The sequence below is a fragment of the Cajanus cajan genome, chromosome 2, assembly GCF_000230855.2.
Source record: "Cajanus cajan strain Asha chromosome 2, NIPB_CcT2T_4, whole genome shotgun sequence".
Lineage (NCBI taxonomy): Eukaryota > Viridiplantae > Streptophyta > Magnoliopsida > Fabales > Fabaceae > Cajanus > Cajanus cajan.
The window spans coordinates 72,679,833-72,696,869 of record NC_138518.1 but is presented as its reverse complement, the minus strand read 5'-3'; the positions used below and the strand labels follow the sequence as shown (position 1 = coordinate 72,696,869).

The window sequence follows — 17,037 nt, the reverse complement described above, 5'->3', positions numbered from 1 at the left end:
GAGTGAGCCATGAAGTGGCAGATAGATTAGGAAAACCTGCTTTTTCATGAGGAAAGTGTTGTCTTGAGGACCATCCTCACTAATTAGCCACTTTAATTGATATTCATATGCAAACTTTGACTTTTGATTTCGAATAATACATTTCCAAGCTCTTTTCTTGAGAATCGATTCTCGTAGAGAGCAGTCATAATAATATTCATTTGAAAATTTTAACAACCAGAGACCAAATAACAAATATGTGAAGTACGTTTAACATGATAAAATGACCTACTACTTGACCTACTACAACAGGTGATTCACCATGCACTACTTCCTTAATGCATGGTTCACCCTAGCCTGAGCCCACTTCTTTCTCACCTTTTTCAAAAATCATGTGAAAAAAACAATATCGCTTTCGAGAATCATCTACAACAATGTGTAAAAGTGGATTCTTAGGGCAAACCAAATAACAGGCTTTCAGATGTGTAACATTTTCATGATATTGAGCTAAACATTGACAAGCACAATAGCAATTAAAGTCAAGTTTTGAGCTGAACAAAATTCACTACGGATACAAAACTAGATGAGGGCATACGAATCTCATAATTCGGAATTCAGCAATTGGCCATTTTCTGTTACAGATTCCAAGTTCCAGCCTCTGAAAAAAAAAAAAAACTAATTAACACCAAAACTTTAGGATATCAACCGAGAAAACCAAAATTCACTAAGTCACCTCTCTGCTGCTTCTCTTTTCAGTTCATTTATGCGATTTTCAACTGAAGCACAGGCAGCACTGATGTCTATATTCTTCTGACAGAGCTCCTTCCATTGCATAGACAACGCATTAAGCTCATAGGCAGTGTTTTGCTGACAATAGTTGAGAATAAAAGGGTAAAAGGTTAGCAGAAACTAATTTAACAAAATCAAAGGGAGAGAAGAGTAGCAAGTCATAATCACCTGATGATATTTCCTTTCGCGATTTACTTTTTCAATCTTCTCATTTTGTTCCTGAGCTAATTTCTGCATTCTAAAAATAAATAACACAACTATAACCAGTGCTCAACTGACTATGCAGGCAGACAACAGGTACTATTAAGCTCAGCTGCTCAGGCAAACAACTTGTGTGAGTGTTGAAGGAGTGTTTCACGTGAGATGGCAGAAACAACTGTAGAGTCTAAGACCATTCAATTTTACACGAATGGTTTAAGATTGATTTTTTTTTTTACTTGAATTTAACATTGATCATCTATTTGATATTGATTAGTCCAGATTAGCTCCCCAACTCTTTTGTGTGTGCTCATATGTGTGTGCACGTGTCTGTACAATTTGACCAGTACCCATCTAAAGAACTCACCAGTCCAAACTACAGTTGATGATCGAAGATTATGATGACTCTTGCAGATCAAGTTATACAAATACTTAGGGTGTTTGCTGGAGGCAAGAAATTAAATTTAAAAATGAAATTTAAAGTGCCAATCATATAAGCGAAGGCAGGGCTGTCTTGATGACAGCACCAACATTTGCTAACATGAAGTGAACAAAATATGTACAGACACTGGTATTACAAGCCAGTAGTCAATAAATTAGATTGATGCCACGGAGGTAGCAAGTGTAGAATTCCAAACAAAATCTAAATGACCCACATTTATTCGATCAACAAACCTTGATAAGTATACTTCCAATCGTTGGTTGTGTAGTTTCCACGTATCAGGACCATATTTTAGCATCAAATCCAAATTTTCCATTCTGCATAATAACCAGTTAAACAATTACAAACAACTGCCTAACAATAAGTTTTAAAAAAATACTTCAAGCTGCAAGATAATAACTTTTTCTCCTAGAAAAATTATGGAAAAGTTCCCTTTTGAAACCAATCTAGATGTTCAAAGAATAGCCATAATATTTGAAAATTTCCTGGATGCTACCACACCTCCTAATATCAGTGTATTTATGAAGCTATTGGACTGTCTAAATCTTTTGGAATTTCACTGACAAAAGATTGCTATAATAAAGCATAGGATAATTTATTGTGTTGTCTGTAAGGCGTGCGTGAATGAGTTTTGCTTGTAAATCTGAGTGATAAAGTCCATTAAGCTTCCCATGGGAAAGAGACTAAAACTGAGATACTTGAGGCGGCAGAACCACTTTGTATACTTTATGTAATTGAAACTATTAGATCATACTAGCTTGAGAACTATCTATTGTCCCAATAGATAGCACAGAACACTAAGTGCCATAACAGATAGCTATCTCTAATCATTTACTCTTGTACAGAGATAACATAGACCACCCATTACAAAGTGCTAGAACCCACTAATCATTAGTAATTAAAATGTTCAGTGTAAAAACACTAAAGGCTGGAGTATAACAGCACGTAGGCTATTCAACAATGAATTACAACATACCTCATCATCTGATATTGCAGTAGGCGTTGAGCTCTATTCAGGGCTTGCTTCCAAGCAGTTTCATCGTTCCTTTTATTCGCCGGCGGCATTTCCAATTCGTAGCGCGACCTGTCAAGAGCAACGGGAGGCCTCCCGGCTCTTACACGTTCGTATTCTCTGGCAATCATTGGGTAGTTCTGCAATTCAAATAGCACAATCAAATCCAAACGAACTAGGGCAAGAAATTTTTCACCAATACCAACTTCAGCACGTGCCTTTCAACCATGATTTAGGTATCTCAAGCGAACAATAGTGTTCAATTGTGCAATAAACACTAAAAATTAAACAACAATTAGATGATAAAACGAAATTGCAATTAAGATTTTATGTAACCTAATTAACAAAACAAGATGCTGTAGCTATGCAAGCTTTCTAGAAGAAGAAGAAGAAGGAACAACCTGGAAACTGGAGTTGGGAAGAGGAGGGAAGTCTTTGAGGAAATCGGTGGGCTTCTTAGAGCTGCGGCGCATCTCTTCCTCGACGAGACGGTCAACTTCGAGTTTGACTCTGGGGTCTGCGTAGTCGTCATCAATGTAGGGCAGTGCATCGATGATTTCGGCGTCCGAACTGGCTGGCTTACCGTAAGACGGTGGAGCTTCCAGCATTAGAACTTCCCCGTTGCTTCGATCCGCCATGGTTGCTTGCTGCTACCACAGCCTCCAGAGACAAGCCTTTCTGCGCGCTCTGCAAATGCACTCACTATTCATGTCATGGGCTCTTTTATGGACCGTGTCTTTCAAGCCCAAACCCAAAAATCAAATAATTACCACTCAAAAGATGGGTTCTTTGCTATTTGTCTGTCCATATTTTTTTCATTTTCAGTAAATAAAAAATTCATTTTTTTTTTTTGGCATATAACTTAAACTATTAAAACACTTATGTAGGAAAAGGAGCAATATTCCGGTAACTTTAAATTCAAATAAAATAGTAGAAAAAATTAGGTCCTACCGGGAGTCGAACCCAGGTCGCTGGATTCAAAGTCCAGAGTGCTAACCACTACACCATAGAACCGTGTTTGATATGTGTTTCACAATATTATATTAAAATATATACATAAAAGTTGGGGACGCGATCCTATGTGCTATTTTTCTATTTTAACATATAATTATTTTTATTTGTAATGAAAATTTATTGTTTTAAAATACTTAAAATCTACCACAAAAGTATATCCGTTAAAAAAAATCCATAATCATTTTTATTGATTCATCCCGTGGCCAATATGATTTTTCGATAATACCAACTTCTATGCAAATTAGATCCTCTCCCTGAGCAGAAAACAGAAACAAAAACAATAGGAAAGATATAGAGAGAATGAAAAAAGGAAGCAAGATAGTAGAGAAATGAAGAAAAGTTGCAAAGAAATAGAAAAGTTGTAGAGGAGCTGGATAGAAGGTGGCTACAAGTGATTCAAGTCCAGCTTTTTATCAGCCCAATTGGACAAAAAGTTATTGTTAAAAAGTCGATCAATTTTACAATAATAACAATATATCACAATTTTGCTTTTTCTCCTTAAAATTTTTCATCAAATATTACGATTGTGCTACTCACCCCACTTAATTTTTTTTTTCTTTTTTCTTCATTAATTCGTTCACTTTCAATCCCAAAATAATTATCTAACGATTATTAGAATCGTATCCGTATGCATCGTATAAGTGTCATATGCATCAAGTACTAAAATATTTATATTTGTTACTCTTTAGGTGTTAAAAGTAAACTAAACTAATGAAAGTAGTTAACTCAATTAAGTCACCGGTATGTCGTTCACATATGCTAGTTGTTTAGCCATTGTTGCAATGCCGTTTAACAAGGATGTTGTTTTTATTATATATAAAATATATTTGAGACAAATACGAGATTACTTGGCCTAAATATACCATAATTGGACTCTTAAAAAAAAGGGAAAATGGAAAATGGAAAATTTAAGGGAACATATATAGTTTACGCATTTTAATTCTTCTCGTGATCATGGCATTAAACCAGTTATTCCTATATTGCTCAACCTTATTTTCCCTAATGTTATCATATGTTCCCAAATAAAAGCGTATTGCAAAATAATTGGACATCATTGAACAACTCTTGCATATCTCATCCTGATGTAGAAGCTACAAGAACGAACACTAGCATTGTTAGAACATTTGAAAGGCAAATCTGACAAGCACTGCATGAACAAAGTAAATAAATGAGACGATAAAGTCATTTCCCTTGTGTACAGCACTGATCATAAAGCAAGCTATAGCACTAAAAAAAACCTGGTTCCTCCAAACGCCACGTTAGAGCCAAAGGAGGAGCATTATGCATCACTAATTACAACAAATGGGAAATGTCACATTGAAAAGATGAAAGCTAACAATTTCGCTCCTATATCTCTTTTGAACCTCGTCTAATTTTTTGTACATTGCCCGGTGCCTTTCATGCAATAAATTAAATCTCTTTTGGTTTCTTTCATTTGAAGCATAAATATTAATCACTACGCATGTGGCATATTTGCATAGAGGAGAGTGAAAAAAAGTTCAACCTCCTGTATATTTTTAATGATTTGGATGAACTGATTTTTGCTGGGTTCTTCAAGGAGCAAAGGACACATCTGTGCAACTTGCGGCAACACTCTGGCCAGCGGCACACCCGCTGTTACACTTCCCCCACTAAATTTAGCCCCCATGAGCTCCACCAGTGTATCCACCACTGCTTTCAGAGACATCTCTACAATGCTTCCAAATTCAGCACTGCAAATGTAGAGAAATACTTGTTTGAGATATTTATACTGCAAATGTAGAGAAATACTATTTCAATAATGAAATAGTATCAGTCATCCTCGGACAATATTGAGTTTAATCTCAAATAAAGAAAATTCATACAAAATTACTTCACAGAAAAATGTGCCTAAGTGGAACGAGACCAGTCATAACATAACATCAAATGGGGATCCTAACCGTTTAAAAAAAACTCGAATGTGATTGATTAATGTAATATTGTAATGTAGGTCCTGCATGATGAATATTTTTATATAAATTTCTGTAAAACTTTATAGACACGTGATTTCCTAGTTCCTACTCAAATAGTTCCTCAGAGCGCATTAGTTATCTGTCAAATTACAAGCAAGAAGTTGTCATGGACAAGGTTGTTATACATCAATTGAGTTTCCAGGCAATTGTACTTAACCATTGCATGGGAAACAAAAACATTTACCTTGATAATACTGCCTGTGCTTCCATCATAAGTTGTTCAAATTCAGTCACATCAGATGGCACTTGGTCATCACTGCCAGAGGATGTGGAAAATGATTTAACATCTTCAGGAATCATATACTTTATCCAAGAATTTGGAGTCCCCTTGCTCATGAAGGTATTGAGTATCCGCATGATAGTTTCATGAAGTGTTGTGCTGTTGAAGGAAGTACTCAACTGCTTTCTGCACATTGAAAATATCTATAACCAATTTAAAACAAGTCTTGATCATTAATCTATAATGTATCTCTAGATTCTATAAATATTGTAAACACATCCAACTTTCGACTCAATGAGACACAATTTTCGGTGAACTATTTGATTATATATTCACTGCTAACTTCTACAGGAGGCTGCCAAAGGGCTGCATTAATGTGTTAGCGTTGCTAAACTTTCATTTTCACCAAGTTTGTTTACTACTCAGGCAGGTATTTAATAAAAACATAGATTGTTAAACTGAAAACAAATGGAAACTCTGGGTCTCAATTCAGAAACTTAATCAAGAAAAGGTTGAAAGCTTGGGAAGTTTTAAACAGAGACTTGGTTACTGACAATTCCTATGCCCGTTGATACAAAAACAAATCCCTATAATCACAAGAAAGCTTGCTCTATATCTTATAGAAAAAGTTAAAAAATTAATGTTTATATATCTGAGACAATATTTTAATGATTGATATATTCAATTCACAAATTGTAGAGCTTTCAAATTAATGAAAGAAACATCACCCTTTGAGAACCTCATTTGTTGCTGCCTCCATATCAGTAATCAAGGCAGGCATGCCATGCTGAGAGAGAAAATCAACACTATCTAAAAATTTCTTCTGGTCTTCCTTACCAACCACATCTCCACTTTCCTGCATATAGAGTAACAGAGAGAAAAAAGAATTATCTATTTCATGTTCAACGAGGCATGTAATGTGTTATTTTGGTGAAAAGTATATTCAAATAGAAGTAGAAATATGACTCTTATGCTGTGAGAAAAATTTAATCATAAAGACACTCCCCAAAAGATATTTACTGGAAAGCTTTGAAATTCTGATTTACCCTGAGATTTGACCCATGTATTGTTTCAATCAATAGAGCAAAAGCCCCAAGTTTAACATCGGTACCTAGTTCCAAATCCCTCCCTTCCCCCTTTGTCCCAGAATTAAGTTCATTTGTTCAAATACAATTTTAAGATCACAAAAGAAAACCCACAGGACAAAAAATAAACAATAGAAAATACCCAATGAAGCATGGACCTCAACATGGATACTGGATTTGACATTAACATGGACACTTTGACACAGTTTGTCCAGAAAATATAGGACAATATATATTTATATCAAATGAGATTAAATATAAGCAACGTAACAAAGGGTGTAAAATAATAATTAAGAATTGTATATTCTATATGTGCATTCCTATGAATATGATAATGAGTCTCACAAAAACATCTGAAGAGACATTATTTTTAATATTTTATATTACATTTTAAACTGACTTTCTAAATGTTAAAAAGATATAACTATTTTTTTATAGTACTAGTGTCCTAGAAGTATCCATCCATATCAAGGTGTTGGCTCAAGTATCCAAGCTCAAGTGTTCGAACCAATATAAAATATTTTTTTAAGTGGACTTCTCGAGTAATAGAAGTGTCTATGCTTCATAAACCTTTCAATATTAATAATTGGTTTCTATAGATCTGCTGCCTTAACATTTTTTTTATCATTCACTAAACTATGATCAATTATCCAAGCTAGAAGTTTCACACATAATAAACAGAAGTAACATACTACCTGATACTCACAAAAGTGTCATTATGTTTGTTAACTCGATGTTTTGGGTAAGAGAACCTGGTAATAAGGTGTTCTGTCATAAATTCTTTTCACTTGACACTCATTCTATCAGCAGACAGACAGAAATCAATTTCATTGTGACAAACCCCTTTGGAAATCCAAATGCCCTAAGGTCAGGCCTTCTGTTGAATGGCATCTGGATATTATAAGTGATGCCACGGATCCCTTTAACAGATAATGACATGGGTTCCTTCATACTACTTATATACCCAAGGCATCCAAATAAAACTCAACAACAATCTTTGGTAAGAGACATGAAAAACTAATAACGTATAAAGAAGAAAGACAGTTGTTGTTACCACTGAATCAGAGATTCCGAGGCTTCGTGCTGTATCGATGTATAGATGCCTTCCTAGTATATTGACTTGAACTTTTGTGTATAAGTTAAGCATTGTTGTAGTCCATACCGACAATGTCATTCTTGTAAAACCTGGGGAAAAAGAAATTGCAAAGATGTTTATTTTTTAACTTATTGATTATTGCAACCAGGTGAATTTAAACCACAAAGCTATAGGCATAATAAATTGGAATCCAAGATCAGATCCATACTTAGAATTTTGAGTCTACTCCATAAATCTAGTTTCTCTGATTGTGTTAAGGCGTTTGGTTGACCCTTTCCTTGTATTAGCCTTTCAAGAAGGTGAGAAAGATCCAACTCTTCTGTGATCCGACAGCTTAAGTCGTGCATAGCAAGAGGCAATGTTACATCAGATATCCTCTGAATATTCTCAAAGTGAGCTTGCATCCTATATCATTGACAATTAAAAAACAAGAGGGCATGCCATCAGCATTCCTTCTTTATAGACAGTAGGCTGGAAATTTATGATCACATAAAACATATCTATCTAATATATATAATAAATTATAAATTATAAATCATTAAATTAATAACACGAAACGTTGAAGGTGGATATTTCACTCAACTGAGCCTTCATAAGCTCCTCAGACTCCCTCTGCACTGCGAGTTCTCTTTCAAGTTCCTGAACCCCATGCCTGTGAGCCCCATAGAGCTTATACAAAAGATACCCACTTCCTAAAACACCAACAGTGACGAAAATCTTCCTCCTATGCCGCCTCCACAAATTCCTAACACACAGTAATCAACAAAGTTAACAAAGAAGCCCCAAAATAATGTAGGAACGCATAGAGAACAACAGCGGAGATTCAGGCAATTAAAGACACCCTCACCATTTTGATCAAAATTCAAAAATGAATAACAAAAAAAACCCATGTCACAAAATAGACCCAAGTTTAGAATTTCAGTGGAAATAATCAAATAACGCGTCAGACATTAAGCAACGAGCGAGGAATGTTGTTGAGAGAAAGGAATTAAAGAGACAGACCCAGATAAAGGATGTCACCAAAGTTGGAAACTTTACCTAACGGAAAGCATTTTGATGATAGTTGGAAGAGGGAAATTTTGCGAGAATCTATGGGTTGGCCGAAAACCGAGGGTGGAGAGGGTGCAATGGAAATCAGAGTGATTAAGAAGGAAGAAGCATGGGAATAGAATAGAGAGGCGAATGAAGGATAAAAATGCAGAAAAGGAAGTGGGTGGTGTTAGGGGCGCAGAGAGAGAAAGAAAAATAGGAGGAAGTAACTTGGGCGAGGGTACTAGGTAGCGGCTACTAGTACTAGGTAGCTAACTCAGCCTCGAGCTCTCAGAAACGAATCAGGGGAATGGGTGTGCGTCTCCTATTTAGTGCTCCAAACAATCAAAATAAATAAATATCAAATGCCTTGGTATGCATATCAAAACGGAAAATGTAAAAAAATATATATTAAAAAAATCATAACAAAAAACAAGAATGCGCGGCAGCAGCAGAGTCTTTTCTTGATATCATGTTACATTATTATCCACTGATGGATCATGGATTCAATCTGTTAATATTTTATTTAATACAAATATTTAAAAATTATTAATATTTATTATATTAATTAGTATTGTCTATACTTTTTTAAATTTTTAAATTTTATGTTTATAAGAATAATTAATTTTTAATATTATTTTTATTGTTTAAAAATTTAATATCAAAATTATTTTAAAAAATTTGTACATCAAATCTCACTATCATTTTAATATATATTTATTATTTAAGATATAGGGTTTCAAAAGTTTAAGTTCTAGGGATTTAAGAAATTATGACATCACCAAATCAGACTCAATCATATTAAAAAGTTATATAAATTAGCGATTTATGTCTCTTAATTTAATGAATATAGATTAAACATGATTCATTATTATGAATTTTAACTTTTTTTTTTTTAAGTATCATTAAATTATATTTTTGTCATTTATCTTTGTGTTTAAGATTGTTTTGATTTTTATCTTTTAAATTTGAATAAAAATAATTTTTTAAATAATATCATTTTTCATTTTGAAACACAAACTTTAAATAATTTATAATTGGTTCAATATGTGTATTTGTATAATTAGATTCCCCCTTATAAAAAAAAAGTTATTAAATTCAAAAGATGTTGACACAAACAAACAAGTGTACACATGATAAAAAATGCATGAAAATAAATTTAATGAATAATAATAATTTGACAACTATAAAATGTTATAAATATTAATTATTTATATGTTTAAATGTGTTTTTATCTATTAAATATAAGATAAATTTATTTTTTATATCTTAAATTTAAAATCGATTTTGTTGGTGATGTAATTTCAAAAGGTTTGTTTGTGTCACTGTACTAAAATGTTGTCAGTTTTTTTTTTTTAATCCTATCACCTTCGAGTGCATTGCATGTAAAAGCATTATATATTAAATTCAATTTGATTTAATTTGTTCTTTTGAGTGTTATTTTATTGTGGTTCTAAGAGACCAAAAGAAACTTATTTTAAATTTAAGATATTATATCATATTTAAGTCTCATTTATAATATATCAATGAGATTATGTATTTTTGTGTATTTTATTTAAATAAAATATAAAACATATAAAAAAAAGGAGATAAGAAATTAAGATAAGAGAGGTAATTAATGATAGTAGGTGAGAGTAAATATTATTATCAGTGAAAATTTTAAAAGGTGAAAAAAAAAAACAATATGAATCTATTGATGCATTTTTATTTATTATTAGCTTTCATTCACATGTAAGAGTGCTTCGAGGAACAATTACATATTCCATTAATGTATTTTTACTATCAGTCTATAATTGTGATGGTCGCATTATTAGCCTCGCTAACAAATAATTATATATTTAAAGCATGATTTTGAAGAGATATAATATTGTTACTTTTAATTAATACAGCGAAAGCGAGGAAGCTTAATTTTAATACACATCAATAATTATTTATTTAAAAGAAAGTTATAATTATTATAAAATAAAATAAAAGTATGCAAATGATAAATAAAGGTAAAGATTAAAAAATATCTGAAACAAATATTAAAAAAAAGTAATTAAAGAGTAAATGTATCTTAAGAAGTATGGATTACAAAATGGGTCGAATTAAATATTTCAACTTGTTTAACCAAACGGACCAAATGACATGTTAAGGCAGGTTAATTCATCAATTCATTAATATTACTATTATATTTTTAATGTTAAATTTAAATAAGTTACGTGAGATTTATTATGTCAGTAATTTGTATTTTTTGTGTGCAGTAAATATGTTGTGGATTTGATTTATTTTATTATGTGTAATTTGAGATTTTTTATACAAAAATATGTTAAAAGATATATTATTATTATATTGCGAATGAAAAATTATTATTAATTATTGATAATATTTAAAATATATATTAAAATAAATATAAAACATTGTATTAAAAAATACAAGAGGCTAAAAAAATAAAGTAAATACAATATAGAAGGAATACTATTTGAATTTTTGAAGATAAATAATATATTTATTTTTTATATTCAATTCCTTGTTAGATAATAGACCGTAATACATGTTAAAAATGTGAAATTTATGAAAATGAAACTCGTTTGTGAGATAGAGTGAAGAAAAATAAAATATTCACAAAATGAATAACTATTTTAATTTATGTTATAAAAAATTATTTCACTTTATATATATTTAATGAATTTAAATGGCTAAATATTTTTTCTAATAAATTAGAAATAGAATACGCGAAATATTATTTACTATTTTCATATATTGTTGTAAAGATTTTTAATATTTTTTAATATATATTTTTCACACTGATATTATAATTAGATAAAGGATTTATTTTCTAAACATATTTCACTAGTTATTCTTTCATCTTTATTTATACACTTATTATTTTAATTGTCTATATCTTTTGATATTTAAAATTAAATTTTAATATTAAAAAAATAATTTAATGACATGGTCAACCAGTCACAGATTAACATTGATATGAATTTTATATTATTTTACTATAAAAGGTCAATAAAATTACCATATTTAGTAATTTATGATTAAATAGTAATATAAAACTATTTTACGTTGTTACTTGTCAATGTATAATTTGTTTTCTCTTAAATGAATTATTAATACTTAAAAATAATTTTATATTATAATTTAAATTATTAATTTAAAATATAATTTATATATTTATTTATTATATAAAATTAAACATTTATGTTTTACAGAATACTAGTTAAAATATTAGCTAAACTATAAAACTTAGAGATAGAAAAATGAGATCCCTATTTTGTAGGTTATCTTAATTAATTATTTTTGATATTTTATTTACTTTAATGTTTTGTTTGGATAAATAAAATACAAAATATAAAAAAAAGGTAGGAAAGGAGAGAAACTAAGTAAAAAAAGATGAGTATATTTTTTAATGATGTTTAGATATAAATAAGTTAGAAAGAAGAAGAAAAAAAAGTTGAGTTTTCCTATTTTACCATTAAATATATATAGTATATTTTATGAAAATAGATAAAAAAAGGGTTAAATTGTAATTTAAAGTAGATCTCGCATTTTTATCATTTAATTCTTATTTTTTCTCATTTAACAAAATGTTTTTTTATATTTTTTTTTATTTGGGACTTGTCCTTTATATTTTTCTTCTTCTCTTATTTTCTCTCCGAACAAACAACACAAAATAATATGTATTTTATTTTCTCTTATTTTAATTCTTATTTATATATTGGGTTTTTAACCGTATATTTATTTTAATTTATTATCTTTTATATGTGTCCTTAATTTAAAATTATTAAAAATAGTTAAAAATTAACCTGATATTATGGTTGAAATTATGTATATTCAAGGATATTTACTTATTAGTTTATAAGCTTGTATAATACACAAAATAAAATTTTATTTTATATAATCAAAATTTTTAATAAATAAATGAGTTAAATTTAAGTTATAATAATTTGGTTTATTAGGTTTGTGAATTAGTTCGATATATAAATATACAATTTATATAATTAAATTTATATATAATTTTAATTTATTAAAATTAAAAATACTTTTTGAAAAATTAATTATAAGTTAACACTTTAAAATTTTATGGTTATAGATTAAGTTTTCTATTATTTTTTTTATAAAGGTGAATGGTTTTTATTAATACAAAATTTGGTTGTAATTATATTTTTTTATAAGAGTCATATCTTGTAACTTTACAAAACTAATATAATAAGTCATGTTTATGTCTTTTTTTAAATTAAATAATTATTTTATCAAAAATCTATTATTAAACTGAAAATTTGAAATATACAAGATTAAAAAAATTTAACTATTAATTTATATGATTTGAATTAACTAACTGAATCGAACTTAAACGAAATCAAGCTAAAAAAAATGATTTATGTCAAAATCAAGTCGAGGCAAATATTAATGAATTGAACTCGACTTAGCTTAACTCATTTTTAACCCTAGTCATGAACCAAATTTATCTTAAATACATTAGTAAGATAAGCAATTTCTTTTTTAATCAATAAATATGAAACAAAAAATAATCTCAATAGCTATAGATAAGTTCAAGTTACAAATTCAAAATAAAAAAAAAAGTTCATATATGTTTTTGTTTTGATATTTCTAAAAAATCACACATTGTTTAAGAATCGAGTTAAATAACCGTTTATAAATAAATTTTTTATTCTTAACCAACTTAAGACATTTTTAAGGACAAAATCGTGACAATTTAATCTGTTAGAACGGACAACATATCATATAATGAATTTGAGATCAGAACATTAAAACTACAAGAGAGAACCTCATACTACTTTTGTCCTGTAGTCTGGATTGAAAGACTTATTTTGATATATCAAAAGATTATTCTTGTTCTCAGTATTTGAAAATAGTGATTATTTTTGGATAATTTTAATTGTTTGATTTATTTATTTTCACTATTGGGCCGTTGGAAGAGGTATATTGATCATAAAGATGGGCTTCTAAAAACCTAAAACGGTACAATTTTATTAAAAAAAAAAAAGAGGAAAACGTACAGACTAGTTGCTATCCACCCATCCCAAAACCCTAATCAGGTTTCTCTCCTCACTATATATTGCTTCGCGAGAGGCGAGGCATCGCTTAGAAACACAGAAAGCCTCTCACAGTCGGAAACCAAACCCTAGCAGCTCCACTGTGTGTGTGTGAGAGACAAAACATGGCAGAAGGTCTCGTTCTCCGCGGCACCATGCGCGCCCACACCGACGTCGTCACGGCAATTGCCACCCCAATTGACAACTCTGACATGATCGTGACTGCGTCGCGCGACAAATCCATCATCCTCTGGCACCTCACAAAGGAGGACAAGACCTACGGTGTTCCCCGCCGTCGCCTCACCGGCCACTCCCACTTCGTCCAGGATGTTGTCCTATCCTCCGACGGCCAGTTCGCGCTCTCCGGCTCCTGGGACGGCGAGCTCCGCCTATGGGACCTCGCCGCCGGCACCTCCGCCCGCCGCTTCGTCGGCCACACCAAGGACGTGCTCTCCGTGGCGTTCTCCATCGACAACCGTCAGATCGTGTCAGCCTCCCGCGACCGCACGATTAAGCTGTGGAACACCCTGGGTGAGTGCAAGTACACGATCCAAGACAGCGACGCCCACTCCGATTGGGTCAGTTGCGTGCGTTTCAGCCCAAGTACTCTTCAGCCCACTATTGTTTCGGCCTCTTGGGACAAGACTGTTAAGGTTTGGAACCTTACTAACTGCAAGCTGAGGAATACTCTTGCTGGACACAATGGTTATGTGAATACCGTTGCTGTTTCCCCTGATGGGTCTCTCTGTGCCAGTGGTGGCAAAGATGGTGTTATTCTTCTGTGGGATTTGGCTGAGGGGAAGCGCCTCTACTCGCTCGATGCTGGCTCTATCATTCACGCTCTTTGCTTCAGCCCCAACAGGTACTGGCTCTGTGCTGCTACTGAACAGAGCATCAAGATCTGGGATTTGGAGAGCAAGAGCATTGTTGAGGATTTGAAGGTTGATCTTAAGACCGAGGCTGATGCCACCACCGGTGGAAACACCAACAAAAAGAAGGTATAATTTATGCTTTTCTTAATTCTTATTTGATTATATGATTAATTCTGTTTAGAATTCTTATTTGCTTATATGATTTATTCTGTTTAAATGATTTTTATTTATGAATTATTGTTTGACATTATTGATTATAATGTTTATTTTGTATTGTTGGTTCCTTGGGATAGAGTTTATTTGTTGTCTTTTGGGCTTTTAGTTGTTATGGTGTTTATTTGCTGTTTTGATTTGTTGTTTTTCCATTGGGTTTGATCAGATATATTGATCTAGGACTCTTATTGTTTTATTATTGTCTGAGTTCATATTTTTTTGATTTGGTTATGTTAATTGGATAATTTTTGTTGTTTTTGTAGGATGTTTCTATTATGTTTTGTAGGGGAATTCTTGTTTATGGAAGTGTGTTTTACATATGTTTTAGTTTTGTAAAATAATATAAGTTTATCATGGGGTTGAATATGAATATGTTGGTGATGATTTATAGGATTGTGTGGCAAAAAGTGATTGTACTAATTGACTTTTTGATATGTTTCCTTGCCACTACTTTGCAGGTCATTTACTGCACAAGTTTGAACTGGAGTGCCGATGGAAGCACCTTGTTTAGTGGCTATACCGATGGTGTTGTTAGAGTTTGGGCGATTGGGCGTTATTAGGTTAAGCTTTTTAGTGCTTTCAGATGCGAATCTTTTGAGTTTTTGAGTTTTGGGACAAAGTTAGTTACTGTTTTACTGTAGAATTGATTATCTTGTTTAAGACCATGGTGGCTTTGAGGCCTGTTATTTATTTTTAAAACTTTCGTTTTGGTTATTACTTGTTATATGGATTTTTCAACTTCTTGGTTCCTCGGTTACCAGTATCATCTTTATTTGGTATATGTTGGAGGCAATGAATCACAATTGAAAGAGTGCTTCCGTTGTTTAATTTATTTGTCTAATGAATGACACATCACTTTTTACCCCTAAATTTAAGTCTCAAAAAGCAATTTTTTTTTCATTAAATATGAAATTTATTTTTATATGTAAATATGTTTTAAATTAAATTAAGTTCAAGATCAGTCTATGATTAATCTACTTGGTCAAGCTCTAGCTGCAGATAAAGTTGTTGATGTAGCAGATGATAACATTATTAAAATGATCAAAGTTCATTTATATTGCTTGTGAAGTATATGTTGTGTGTTTTATTGCTGTTTTTGCTTTTTTTGTAGCATGTGCTTGATGTAATTTTATAGCTTGGTTGTGTTAATTAATTTAAACGATTGATTATAATAGCAACACCGTGAAGTTTTGTTGCAAGATTGGGCTGTCTCTTGCCGTCTGTCTTCCAAGTTTAAACCTCGTCAATGTCGATGCAAATATCAGTTTCTCTTAGGATTACCTTTAATTAAAGGATTAAGGCTATAGGTCGGAATATGGGTTTATAAATATTCATTTATTTTTAGTATTTTTTTTTTAATTTTCTTTTTATCTTGATTACAAATTCTAGTAAAAGGACTAAATTTTATTATGATTATGTGTTTTATTTTATTGTAGAAATTATCATGAAAATTATGAAGTCTAATAAATAATAGATATAAAAATGTCATAATCATGTGGATAATTTCATGAAACAAAACGCTATATCACCTTATTTCCTCTATATGCAAGAACTATATCACTTGGTGCCTCTTCATCTTGCCTCCTCTTCCCTTCCTTTGCTGCCTGCCTTCTCCCAACTACCATTTCCTTTTCTTGCATCCTCTTCCCTCCTTCCTTGGGTTTATATGTAAATAAGGATAGGGTTTTGTTTGAACTCTAAATATATGGCCTAAAATGTGAAGTTTGTTACTTGAAAATACTGTTAATAAGAAATTTGATTGATTAAAACACTGATCAACACTTGTTATCCATACTTATTGTCTTTTAGTTTTGAAAAATATGCGATTTTATTTCAGTTGTTAAATTTGCACAATTGAAATATATTGATTATATTTATCATGTGTGTTTAGTGTTATCCAAGACCTAAATACTCTCCACGCAGCAAACAAATTGTACCGTAAAACCTTTCCCGTCTATTGATAAAGTATAACTTATTAATTAACTTATGTATAAATTTATGAAAAATATTCAAGTTTGAATCATATTACTGACATAAATATTTTTTTTAATT

The 17,037-nt window shown here is 31.2% G+C and overlaps 3 protein-coding genes and 1 non-coding gene across 4 annotated transcripts; 1 reads left to right on the top strand and 3 right to left on the bottom strand.

The window, feature by feature from the left end:
- Positions 1–461: 461 nt before the first annotated feature.
- On the bottom strand, positions 462–3,129 carry MOS4 (modifier of snc1,4). Its single transcript, XM_020359888.3, has 6 exons — positions 2,822–3,129; positions 2,385–2,560; positions 1,642–1,725; positions 937–1,006; positions 713–846; positions 462–637 (listed from the first exon to the last, which is right to left on the bottom strand). Exons 1-6 carry the CDS (start codon positions 3,056–3,058, stop codon positions 580–582), a joined length of 759 nt encoding a protein of 252 aa, XP_020215477.1. The 5' UTR covers positions 3,059–3,129; the 3' UTR covers positions 462–579.
- Positions 3,130–3,362: 233 nt separating this feature from the next.
- TRNAQ-UUG (transfer RNA glutamine (anticodon UUG)) lies at positions 3,363–3,434 on the bottom strand. The gene has a single exon. It is a non-coding gene; the product is annotated as a tRNA-Gln (tRNA).
- Positions 3,435–4,572: 1,138 nt separating this feature from the next.
- On the bottom strand, positions 4,573–9,204 carry PEX3 (peroxin 3). Its single transcript, XM_020359882.3, has 7 exons — positions 8,865–9,204; positions 8,410–8,571; positions 8,035–8,231; positions 7,785–7,915; positions 6,374–6,501; positions 5,610–5,831; positions 4,573–5,146 (listed from the first exon to the last, which is right to left on the bottom strand). Exons 1-7 carry the CDS (start codon positions 8,876–8,878, stop codon positions 4,891–4,893), a joined length of 1,110 nt encoding a protein of 369 aa, XP_020215471.1. The 5' UTR covers positions 8,879–9,204; the 3' UTR covers positions 4,573–4,890.
- Positions 9,205–13,927: 4,723 nt separating this feature from the next.
- On the top strand, positions 13,928–15,699 carry LOC109799457 (small ribosomal subunit protein RACK1). Its single transcript, XM_020360028.3, has 2 exons — positions 13,928–14,898; positions 15,444–15,699. Exons 1-2 carry the CDS (start codon positions 14,026–14,028, stop codon positions 15,543–15,545), a joined length of 975 nt encoding a protein of 324 aa, XP_020215617.1. The 5' UTR covers positions 13,928–14,025; the 3' UTR covers positions 15,546–15,699.
- Positions 15,700–17,037: the final 1,338 nt, after the last annotated feature.